At 36.6% G+C, this 13313-nt stretch overlaps 1 protein-coding gene across 1 annotated transcript in view; it reads left to right on the plus strand.

Moving 5' to 3' along the window:
- Positions 1 to 12265: 12265 nt before the first annotated feature.
- Positions 12266 to 13313, plus strand: part of SLCO6A1 (solute carrier organic anion transporter family member 6A1) — a 101784-nt gene continuing 100736 nt past the window's right edge. Inside the window, exon 1 of the mRNA XM_070233364.1 lies at positions 12266 to 12523. Within this exon, the coding sequence (XP_070089465.1) occupies positions 12266 to 12523 (258 nt within the window). The remainder of the gene's footprint in view (positions 12524 to 13313) is intronic.

A 13313-nucleotide genomic window follows, 5' to 3' on the forward strand; every position in this document is an offset into this window, starting at 1 on the left:
CCATGACTTTTCTATTCTTTGAGTTAATGAGACTCTGATTTTCTGGGAAACTGCTACCTTAAAGATTACTGGAACTGTTCAATACTGCCAGGTAGTTACTGTTTGTCCTGGCTGAAACCTGACAAGGTGTTCGAAAGGATTTAGCCACTTAGGATCAGAAATTTGGCCATACTGGAAGCTGATATTCAGAGCCTGATAGGAATCTTCTTTCTGGGCCTTCTTCCCTAAGTTAAAATAAAACTAAGCATCCAGAGGGGAAAAAAGCAAATTAGAGCGATACTGTTGGACAGGTAGAACAATTGTCCTCAATTTACAAACCCTTGTAAGACTGGAAAAGCAGTCCAAGAGGCAGTTCAGATTCCACCCAATTCCTTTATCTCAAAAAGGATTATGGCCTTGCCTCTCTGGGAACTGTAATCTATCTCATCACCAATTCCTAAAACTGAAGAAGAAAAAAAGGGGAAAAGGCCAGAAAAATGGCCACAAGAGCATCCTCGCTCCAAGTCTAGCATCTTGAGTGTCTTCTCTACAAATATTAGTAAAAAGGCTTAAAATAAAATTTTGATTCATAACTAGTGTATTATTGTACGTGATTCATTGGCAGTAATTTTAAAACAATAAGTGTGGACACTCTGTGTACATGTGTCTAAATGTATGTTATATGTGTGTGATACCTCCGGATGGTATAATTTCTAAAGAGCTCTATTCAATTGGCTAAAAGTAAGTGCTTACATAAATTCTAAGTGTAATAGAAACTAACCCAAATGTCATTCAAGTTAACATGATAAAATTAATCTTTGGTGACTGAAAGCTTATTTAAGTTTGTTGGTTTGCTTAAAATGAACATGTTTTCAGAGTTGTCAGCATTAGATATGATGCAGACACACAGCATTTTACTCTACGTTTATTGGTCAAATAAACTGATGTTGTCTCTATTACAAAACTGGTTAGCAAAAATAGTAACTTAAAATGATGACTAATGTTGTCTAATGTCTCATGAAGTTTTGTAGGCAATATAAATAATTATTGAGAATGAGTAAGTGAAAAAAGACAAAAGTGTTGGGTGAACTTTTTAAAATAATTGTGTGTTTTCTATAATATAATATTTTTGAGTAACTCCACCTAAAAGAAAATATGTTATGCATAAAATAATTATGGCGTGTATATTTAAAATAATTTCAAAACCTTTTGGTGAGTTGAAACCTTAGAGTTTTATTAAACTAGATTAAATGATAGAAATTTATTGAGCATCTGGGTCATTTTCAAATATGATAAAATACTGAAATATTGTCTACTTTTGGCTTCTTATTACAGAGAAACTAAAAGGTGTTTTGGTCTATTAGTAAACCTGTCTTGTATTTTATTGAGAGATTGTACTACAAAGGTAAAATGTTTCTAGAAATTTTAAAAGGTGTTTATAAATTTGCCAAGTCCCAAAATGCTGATGTAAAAGAATGTTTATAACGGCTGTCTTGGTTTTTACTTAGAAATTACGGTCTCTAAGGGTTAAAAATTCTAATTAATATATGTAATTAAAGCTACTAAAAAGTAATAAGGAAAACATCTTTGTATTCAAGGAAAGTAAAATGTGTATTTTCAATGAAGAAGGTATAAAGAATGGAAGTACTTTCTTTTGTTAAGAAAGATAAATTTTCCTCAAAATACTAGGGGGAAAAAGAAAGGCATGGGACAAATTCTAAATGTTAAAAGGAAGTGACAGAGATTGATGGAAGTAAAACTCTGAGGAGTTTTGTACACAGTCAAGTTGGCTAAAATCGAAATGAATCTAATTAAGTAAATAAGTTTTAATATAAAAAGTAAACTGGTACAACAATTAGAATTTGGCTTTCTCTCTTAAAAGGAGTAATTTTCTTAAACTCTCAGTCTGTTCTTGATAAAGAGGTTATGAAATGTTTTTCTTTATTTTTGAGCGTTTCTACCTAAAAGGCAGAAAATGTACGTTTTGTTAAAATAATTTCCTATGTTCAGAAAGACTGAGGTCTCTCTATTAAGATTTTCTGACTGTTCTAACTCACTGTTTGCCCCTGACCGTTTCTGTTGTTACTTTGAATAGATAACTGAGTATTGTTTTGCAGTAAGAATTGTTTCCTATTTGAACAAGTGTTTTAAAACCTTTTGATATTTTTGACCAGCTGCCCCCCTCCCCAAATATTCAAATCCTGAAGAAAGGCTTTCTTTTGACTTGGAAGAAGGAAGGGAATTTCTTTGAGGATTTTCAGAGGGCCCCTGAGACTCCTCAAAGAAATTTGTTCTCTCTTTCTATAAAAGGGGGGATACTAATTAGGCTTGTTTGGTATGCTAAACTGCATGGGAAGCATTGCCAAGTAAACGATGATAAACCTTCTTAGGTTACATTGTGTAGGCAAATATTATTCACTATTTTAACCCTGCTACCTTGCTTCCAACATCACAAGAGGAAAAGACCACAGCTGCATTCTAATATTTAATTGGTTTACAGATGGGTCTTACTTAAATGATAAGCAAAGATTTTATCAAGCTGGATGTGCTGTCCAACCTCAAGAACGCCCACTACTTTCTATTAACTTTGCTAATCCAGTAAATGATTTCCTTCTATAGGCTCAAGAAATTGCTATGAAAGAAAAGAAATAAAGGTGACAACAAGAGGGAGAAAACAATGCTTTTAGATGCTTTTTCCCACAGTGGCTCATAAAGCCTATACTCATTGTGCTATATGCCCAAAATATAATCTAGGGAAACTATTTTATGAATCACAAGGCCGCTTTCCCCTTCCTAAGGGATGCTTTGAGATATGGCAATTGGACTTTGTCCAAATGCCACCATCTCAAGGATAAATGTATCTTGTAATGATATGTATGTTCTCACATTGGGTTGAGGCCTTTCCTTCAGAAGAGTGACAGCTTTAGGTAAGTTATATTGAAAAAGATAACTCCTGTTTGAAGAATTCCTACTGAGTTACACAGTGACCAGGGAAATCACTTCACCAGACAAATAATTAAATCTGTTTGTAACATTTGGCCAATAATGCAGCATTTCCACTGTGCTTACCATCCCTGATCCTCAGGATTAATGGAACGAACTAATAGCACAATCAAAACTTAATTGGACACAACTAGAATATACAACTATGTATGGGGGGGCTTTGGGAAGGAAAAGAAGAAGAAGATTGGCAACAGTTATTAGCTCAGGTGCCAATCTTTTTTTTTTAAAAACCCGACTTGGAAAAGCTTTCAGAAACATTTAATCTCTCATGACCAAAAGCTCTTCTGCTAGTGCTCTTCAGTCAGATCTACTCCCTTTGGTAAACATTAGCTGTCTCCTTTTGAGATACTGACTGCATGGGCTACGCAATTAGGTGAGGAAATATATGAACCGACTGCTTAAGGGGGATATTATATTGTTATCAGCGTCCCATTGAGGTGCTTAAAAGAAATGAAAAGTTGGTAGCTGATTCTTTTCACAGAGAGCTCCCAGACCTTAAGGATCGTGGACTATAACCTGAAGAATTTATTTATCAGAAGTGGCATCAAATAAAAGACTCTTTGCAGCCCTGTTGGAAAGGACCACACCAGGTACTTTTAACCAATTCATGCGCTGCAGAATCAAAAGGCATAGACACATGGATTCACATTTCTTGTTTAAAAAAGCCCTCTCCACTGGGGCCGGGCCAGTGGCGCAGCGGTGAAGTGCACACATTCCACTTCGGTGGCCCGGGGTTCACCGGTTTGGATCCCGGGTGTGGACATGGCACCGCTCAGCATACCATGCTGTGGTAGGTGTCCCACATGTAAAGTGGAGGAAGATGGGCACGGATGTTAGCTCCGGGCCAGTCTTCCTCAGCAAAAAGAGGAGGATTGGCAGCAGTTAGCACAGGGCTAATCTTCCTCAAAAATAAAATAAAATAAAAATTTTAAAAAAACCCTCTCCACTTGAGTCAGTTTCAGTTCCTATTTCTGATACCTGACTTCAACAGACCAAGACAAATATCTCCAAACCAGGATGAGAGGAAGGTAGCATCTGTTGTAGACAGCTGTCCCAAGACTCCAGACTAAGCCTGTATTCCCAACCTTGTATTTCCTCATTTAAATCTTTGTTATGCTTAAACTGTATACCTATTTTATAAGTGTTCCATTTAAAGTTTCAAAATACTATCATACTTGAAGAAAGTGACTGATTTAGAGCAGACTGGTCTTGAAGGCCAGGCATTTATCGAGTGGCTCTTAATGGAACTCAATGATTATTCGGAACAAATCTCTGGCCCTTGCTACTTCCTGTATGGCTAAAACACTGCACCCTGAGTTTACCTTGGATGCAGGGAAGAATTCACATCAAGCTAACCCCTGTTGCCAATCTCCCTCTCTCTAAGGCCAGGTGGGCTCATTCAGTGTTCTGCTGATATGACCACTGAGCAGCTAGCTGTAGTTGTTCCTTCTTTGGGGCTAGAGGATGTCATATCACATACAGAAGCCCTTAACAGTAATCAAGCAGGAATAGCCTTATTAGATACTGAAATGTCTTTAATGAGAAGGCTGTCCTTCAAAATATAATGGCCTTAGATATTCTTACAGCATCCCAAGGTTAATATATATCATTCAAACTGAACGCTGTGTTTTTAAACCTGACGAGTCCTCCAATGTATCATCTCTGCTAAATCACATGAAAAAAAAAAGTGAATGCCTTAAGCCATCCTATACCTGGTCTTGATTTGTTTAGTTGGCACCCTTCCAGTATTGGCTTCCATTTGTGACCTGGATTGCAATTCATATTTCTATTACTCCTTGGAATTCTTGTATTCAAGCTATAGTAATGATTGCTCAGCGTCTTGAGATGGTTGATTGATCTTACAACCCTGGATGAATCCCCTTTTCTTATTAAGGCTATGCCTAAGAGTTCACTTTAAGCTAATCATTTCAAGTATTGGATTACCTGTTCTATAATTTTTATAAACAATGTAACTATAGGAAGTCATGTAAAAGCACATGTGCAATGTTTGTGGGATAATCTAAAAGTAATCGACAAATTACATAACCTACGAAACACTTCCCCTGTTAAGATATACCTCTATGCTTCTCCACTATATCTGTGTCCCTCCAATGTGGATAACTGGGCAAATCAAGGAAATAAAAGCCTAGCAACAAGGGACATGATGGACCCAGGGCAGGCAGCAACCACCCTGGCACTGAGAGACAATATTTTGATCAATGCTTTCTATTGAAAGATTATTGATCAAAAGGGTAGAATGACAAGAGATTTTCACATATTTAGGTATATGGGGTAACTATTTGGGTTCAAAACTGATTTGACTTGAACTAAAAATCCTGACTTATGGCCTCTCAAACATACATTGCACATTTGCTTAACCACTAAAGAAAAGAATGCACTCTCTTAAGATGGGAATGCATACTTCCCTTCCTATACCCTATTGGTAATGCCCTTTTGGTAACGCCTGGATTAGTCCCTTTCACGACATCACAGTCATGTTGACCTGCCAATTAGCAACTGAACACCTCTTTGAAATTCTGATGAAGATGTAACCTGGGTGTGTTTAACGTATGTTCTTTGTTCTAAAAAGATATAAGACTGTACTGAAACCCATGCTTCTCCAGAACACCTTCTAAGGCCTTCCCGGGTTACAATCCTCACTCTGGCTCAAGTAAACATACCTCAGTTTTTATTTATAGGTTGGTTATGGATAATTTGCAGTGACACACAGTTATTCTAGTGAAAAACACTATAGGTGTGGTTGCCCTGACCTTCTAGCACATGCTCTCTCTTACAGTGAAAAGGACATATTTTATGACTGTCACCTACTGCTTCCAGTAGTGATTTCCAGACTTACTTTCCTAAGAGGCTAAACTATTTTATTTTTTCTCCTTGGATATTTTAAATATTGTTGGGCATTTAAAATATGACTACATGGCCATACAGTTGTTTCTTTGCATAAAGGATTACTCAAATTACCTTGGAAGCAAGTAAAAGGTCAATAAAGAACAAATCAGAATTAGGGGAAAGGAGACTATCTCTGTCAGTTTCTTTGATAAGGTGTTAGAACTATCCAAGTAAGCAATGCAGTTCAGAATCTAGAAATATGCAGATATTAACAGGTAAAATGTTGTTTGTAGAATCATAGTTTGAAAGTCTAATATTTCTAGCTAAAAATAGTTGTCATAAAATCTTCTGTTCCTGGAATGTTCTTTGTTCTCTGTATAGTTTTCCCAGGATGAATCAATCCAAGGACAATATTTCTCTGATTTTATCTTCACTCCAGTAAAATGCTCAAATATGCTTCTTTAAAGATTTCTCTATTACTGGTAATTTTCATGGATTGTAGTCATTGGTTTCTCAGACATCATGTAGCATCCACCTTGTAATCAGTTAATAAAGAAATTAAGTAGTTTATTAATTAATCAAATATTAATTAAATTCTTCAAAGTGCCAAGCACTGTGCCCTCAAGATACTTTCAGTTTGATGTAGAAATATATATACAAATACAATGAGATACTTGCTTTAATGGAGATTTGTATGGTCAAAGTGAAATGGTAGCATGAAGTCTTTGGGGAGTCACAATGAAGTGAGCATAGCTGGAACAGGTCATCATAAAGTCAGTCAGAAGGCAGCAGTCAGAGCATGAAGAGCCTTGCAGATTTATTTCTGAAAATCACAGGTTTCCAAATAGGTTTTAAACTATGGAATTCTTTATTCAGAGAAAATATTGCATAGAGTCTCAATGGGCAAAACAGGTAAATAGATTGCTACTCTGGTTGCAATACTGGAAATCCTCTACTATCATTGGGTCTGAAGAATCCCCAGGAGTTAAGAAGAAGAAGAAATTAAGAATGACTACCAAGACTTCTAACTGAGTGGATGTTGGTGCCATTCACAGAGTCAAGGAATACAAAAAAGTTGGCCTTTGACTCTCTTCTCTAGATTTAGAGTTATTGTTGGCTGCCAAACCTTCATAAAAGAAAGTATTTTGAAGCTACAAATCCTTGACACTATGAAGCTCCAATGTGGTCTGCTTCAAAATATGAAGTCCCATCTGGCCCAAACTGAGGTTGGGGCCGAATACTGCTCTTATTCTCCTATCCACATCATGTCCAAAGAGGCAACTACAAATGGAAATGGTAGTCTCTCTTTGATGTTAACTGTTATAGAGCTTCCCAGTGCTTTAAGGAGAGTTCTGTGAAAAAGCTACTTGAGTGTTTGCTTTCATACCTCTCTCACTAGGACACAATGATATTTGGTGGGTGTGATAAAGAGGCCAGAGCTTGATCTGAGTAATAGACCTGCAGCCTTTCTCAAAATCATCCCTGCTGTCTGACCCTTAGTCATTTTCCTTGGACTGATTAACATGAAAATTTTCCAGGAGCCTTCTTTATTGCTTGAATGAAAAGAGAACTTAATGGGATCTTAAAATGGAACTCCCCAGACACACTCAGAACCCAGAGAGAATATCTTAGATTGAAGCTGGTACATCGGTGACAGCTAAATATTGTGGAATAGTTAAATTTAGAAACAACTTTTATTTTCAATATCACATGTTAGAATGAACATGAGTTTGAAATTTGAACAGGGCTTTTCAACTTCGATACTATTTACATTTAGGACTGAATAATTCTTTGTTGTGGGAGCTGGTTCTGTGCATAGTAGGATGTTTTGCAGCATCCTACTCCTCACCTTGAGTTATGACAAAGAAAGAAGTCTCTAGACATTGCCAAATGACCCCTGGGGGGCAAAATTGCCACAGGTCAAGAACCCCTGAATTAGACAAATATAGAATTCACAGCTCCTCCTTACCAGTGTGTTATCTCAAGCAAAGGGCTTTACGTCCCTGAGCCAGTGTGTCTGAAAAACTGAGTGAAATGCTAAATGTCTAGCATGGTGATTGATAGAGAGTAGGCACATAACAAATTATGGTTTTATTCTTTTGCTTCCTCCTTCTTTTCAATTTTGAAAATCCAACAAGTCACCCTAGATTCTAGAAATGGAAACAAAAACTTACAAAGTTGTTTACCTTCTAGGATCTTTCTGTGGTAAATAATGAGACTCTATTTTGAACTACAAGTAAATTCAAGCAGTAAACATTGGCAAAAAGAATGGTGGTTAACATTTTCTTTTTAATTTTTAAATTTAAATAATTTAAAATTTATTTTTAAATTTTAAATATATATTTTGTAATTTTAATTTACTTTCGTTTATATTGTCACCTCTGATTTTCACAAATCTATATGAAATAGGTTAGGGAGAATCCCCATTTTATAAGTAAAGATTCTTGGGTTGAGAGAGTTTAAGTGACTTGTCAAATACATTAGATTAATAAGTATGGGAGGTCGATCTTGAGCTAAGATCCCAAATGTAGTACATTTTTCATTTACAATAACTACCTTCTACTAGATTAAATATATGATTTGAATACAATGCTACATATTTAGTTGAAGCAAATATCTTCTTTATTTAAAGATTTATTTACTATCAGGCAATCCAGTTCAAGATTTGAGGGGGATGCAGACAAACTGGTTTGTTTTTTAATTGGTTTTTAAAAAATTTATAAAAGTTATACTTAATTTACCATGTAATAAACATTATGGAAAAAATTACACAGAAGTGTGAAATGGACTTTTGCCCAAATGTACAATTCTCTGTACAAACTCACGAACAAGTTTTATTTTTTTGAAGCCTATGTTTTTAAGCCAAGACTCTACAATAAAAACATGCTCTTAATCATAGAAGAAGCTGCCAAATCGTTAGCTAAACATCCTCCTCTCTCAAGAGAAACCATCCAGTCGCTTGCATAGTAACTACTTTTAATATTCTATTTGGGTAGCTCTAACTGATGGTATTATTTTTATAAATTACTGTTATGACACACTTAAAAGTCACAGAATAGTTTTTGGGAATCAAGTGAGAAATATTAGGAAATGGAATACTAAGATATTAAATGAAAAGAAAAGTAGAAGTTCAAAAAATACATTAAGTCAAACTGTATTCCTATAACTTTGAAAAAGTTATGAAGGATGTAAAAGAAAATGGTATTTATTCCCAAAATAAGGACAGATGAGAAAGGTCTAACCAGTTAACTTCAAAACTCACTGACACAAGGAAAAGATTTTTGTTTTTAAATTTTAGTTTAACTGAAGAATTTTAGAATTCTTTTTGTGACTAGCTTGAGATCTATGCTACTCCTTTTGTTAGAGAAGGAGAGGAGAAAGGTCCTTAACCAAAACTACCTGGGAATTTCAATATAACAAAGATAAATTTGACAACTCAATGTAAGCTGCGTAGTCACTCAGCTCATCTCAAGCTTCTGGAGCTGAATGCCTAGAGTTCTCTCCAAAGATTATCACTGTCAAATGAAAAATGATCCAGAAAATGTGCAGGGAGGGAGAATGGGTAGGAAAGAGGGAAGAAAGGAGGGAAAAAAAGATAATAAGGGGCCTGGGTAAAGGCAGCTGGTCAGTTTAATATATAGAAGATATATTCGCTGAGTGTTTTCTATACACTAAGAGTATTTTGATGACAGGTCTTTACGAAATAGTTCAACTATCAACCTCATTCTTAACATTACATGTAAGGACAGCAAATAATATTCTGAAAGGTGATATTGCATATAATTCTGAAAGCAGACATTGCCCATATAGGAGCTGTCTTTACCCATAGTTCCTTACTTTATCCCTCTCTTTCCACTTCATTTTCACTTTCTCTCAACTGTGATCAAAATACCAAACCAGTAAGAAGGATGGACCAGGCTAATGTTGAATAGTTCTATTATTATTATTTTTCTTTTTCTCCCCAAAGCCCCCTGGTACATAGTTGTGTGTTTTTAGTTGTCGGTCCTTCTAGTTGTGGCATGTGGGATGCCACCTCAGCATGGCTTGATGAGTGGTGCCATGTCCACACCCAGGATTCGAACCAGCGAAACCCTGGGCCACAGAAGTGGAGCGCGCAAACTTAACCACTCAGCCATGGGGCCAGCCCCTTGAATAGTTCTTATTGGGTTCTTTTAGCACTTTGGTATTACAAGTTGTAGGATTCATATTTACCATTCAAATTCATTCTACATTCAGTTATCCCTAAAGTTGGGAAATATTAGTAATATAACTGTGACAACTCTTGGATTTATTTTCTTAAGCAATATTATGAACATATATAGAAACAGTAATATCTTGTTTTCATAATTCTCTTTCTTGCAGTTGCTATACTATTGTTCCTTCTATGTTCCGGAAGTGTTAGTATAGATTTCATATTCTTTTCTCTGTCCAGTTTTATTGAGATATTATCAACACATAACATTGTATTAGTTCTAAGTGTACAACAATGATTTGAGATATGTATATATTGTGAAATGATTACCATGATTAAGTTTAGTCAACATCTATTATCTCACATAGTTACAATTTTTTTTCTTGTAATTAGAACTTTTAAGATTTACTCTTGCAGCTGGCCCCATGGCTGAGTGGTTAATTTCTTGCACTCTGCTTCAGTGGCCCAGGGCTTCATCAGTTCGGATCCTGGGCATGGACCTAGTACTTACTGCCCATCAAGTCATGCTGAGGCAGCATCCCACATAGCAGAACCAGAAGGACCTACAACTAGAATATACAGCTATGTACTGGGGGCTTTGGGAAGAAGAAGAAGGAGAAAAAAATTTACTCTCTTAGTTCCCCAGAGGGAGCTTTCTGAGCTCTCTTTTATAAGGGCGCTAATCCTTTTCATGAGAGCTCCACCCTTATGACCTAATCACCTCCCAAATGTCCTACACCCAAATACCATCACACTGGGGGTTAGGATCTCAATGTATGAATTTTGGTGGGGGTACTCATTTAGTCTACACCAAATTGTCAGTACAATGTTGAATAGAAGTGGCAGGATTAGACATCTTTGTTTTGTTACTGACCTCACGGAGGGAAGAATTCAGTCTTATACGGTTTTAAATATGATACGGAAGTTTTTCACAAATACTACTTATCAGTTTGAGAAACTTCCCTTCTATTCTCAGTTTCTTGAGTGTTTTATCATGAAAGGGTGATGAATAGTTTCAAGGGCTTTTTCTTCATCTATTAAAATGACCATGTGAATTCTGTCTTTATTAATATGGTGTTTTACATTAATTGATCTTCAGATGTTAAACCAACCTTGCACTCCTAGGATAAACCTCACTGGTTATGGAATATAATTTGTTTTTATATGTTGTTGGATTTGGATTGCTAATATTTTGTTGTGGACTTTTCACAGTTCTTGACATATTTCTAAAAGATATTTTGCTGGGTAAAGAATTCTTGGTTGGAGTTTTTTCTTTCATGTTTGAAAGACATGATTTCATTGTATTCCGGCCTGCATAGTTTCTGATAGTATAATTTTTTTAAAAATTTGTTTCTCTGTAAGTTATGTTTCTCTTTTTCTCTGACTTCCTTCAAATTTTTCTAATTAGGATTAATTTTTAGCAGCTTGACTATGATATGTTTAGGTGTGGTGTGTTTTTTTTTGTATTTTTCTTGCTTGGGGTTTTCTGAGATTATTGTATATGTGGTTCTAAATCTTCCATTAATTTTGTAAAATTAAAGACCATTATATCTTCAAATAATTCTTCTACCTTATTGTCTTTTCTGGTACCTCAATTATACATATGTTAGACCATTTAAAACTGATTTCCAGACATTGTATATAAAATAATATTGGAGACTGATGTATTTACACCTGGAAGTGATGATTCTTCTTTTGTCTGGCTATTAGTGTAGGTTTATCAATGTTGACAGAAGCCAGCAGAGTTGATTTGGGTTTTGTTTTTGCTATATTTATCTTCAGTAAGCCACAGGTTTAAAATTCTTCTAATGGTACTGCAGCTCCCTTGTGCTTTGTGTGAAAGCTGGAGCGCTTGAGGTTTTTTTGTCAGTGTTACTACTCCACCCTCAGCTTTCAGCACATCCAGTATGCCTGCACCACAGATGGGGTCTTCCTCTGCTCTTTTGACCCACTTATATTGGTGGAGTGCTATTGCTTTTTACTCATTAAAAAAAAAAACACACAAAAAAACAAAGCCCATAATGGAAGCAGGGAATAGGTTCCCCTGGTCCAGCCTCAATCTTAGGCCCTGAGTGCCTGAGCCTCAAGGGTGAGACTTTGCCTTGTTTTGGTTGCAGTTCTCGGGAAGCAATGATGTTCTTGCCCTCCATCTTTGGCAGATAGTTTTTATTTCTACCCTTCCTTCTGGTGGTAGCCAACTTTTGGGTTGACTATAAGACAGGATGATTTCTTTCCCCTCCCTCAATGGCAAATGGCTTTTGCTCTGTCCCTCTCCCTGTAACAGCAAAATTTTGCCAGGGATTAGAGGGCAAGAAACTTTCCTGCCTCCAGCCCAGAGGCAGAACCACTTTAGCTTTGCATGCCAAAAGAGTCAGAAACCCAGCCCCGGAGGGTAGGACAGTGAGGGAGCATTCCTGCTTCGCCCTAAGTGGTAGCCTGTCACCACCAAGTGCTTTCTTCATTGAGGAGGGCTCTCTTGCCCTGTCAAATGGCAAAGATCTGGCAAGTGGGTATCACTTTCCCTTGTTCCTGAGGTTCCTAGGTTTCTAAACCATTATGCTAGCCCTCATTTGGCCTTTAAGAATTCACCAAAATTTCAGGTGTTTTCATCCTATCTTCTTTTATGGTTGTTACCTCTTCCTTTTGTGCTCTGCCAAAGGTGAAACAGTTTGTGCATCTCATCCTTCTTCTGAAGTGTTTGTTAATCTTTAGAATCAATTCACCAGGTTGCTTTGCAAATGTAGGTCTCCAATGGGCTCAAAAAGTGATAATTCTTTATACTACCCAGCTTTTAAAAAAATTTACTTATTTATTCGTGGTTATTGTTGTTAGATGGGGGTAATACTGTGTGTGGCTCTCTAAATTCTGAGTAGAAGCAAAAGTCCTGGTACCATTTATTTTGAACAGAGTTGTCTTTCCCCCTCTGCTGCCAGGAAGTGCCCAGTCTGGTACCAAAGCACAAGAATAAGAGTCCCCTCATTTTCTGACCTCCTAGGAATCCTGTTTCCTTTATGCTCATTAATGTCATGAGCAATGTAAGGGGGCATCATAGTTGAGTATGATAAACATGGGAAAACTAGGGCATTGTTGCTACTTATGTAGTGACCATATATTTGACAAATTAGGTCTCTTAGCACAGGCAAAATAACATTTCCACACACGGATGGGCATATAGCTCTGTGCAGGCAAGCTGAGGCCTTAGGTCAGTGATGGGGTCTGTGGTACCCTCCTCCCCAACTCTTCTTGGTGTTTTTTCCCCCTCTTCTACCGGGCGAGCACTTTCTATCAGCAC

Source organism: Equus caballus, chromosome 14, assembly GCF_041296265.1.
Source record: "Equus caballus isolate H_3958 breed thoroughbred chromosome 14, TB-T2T, whole genome shotgun sequence".
NCBI classification, from domain to species: Eukaryota; Metazoa; Chordata; class Mammalia; order Perissodactyla; family Equidae; genus Equus; species Equus caballus.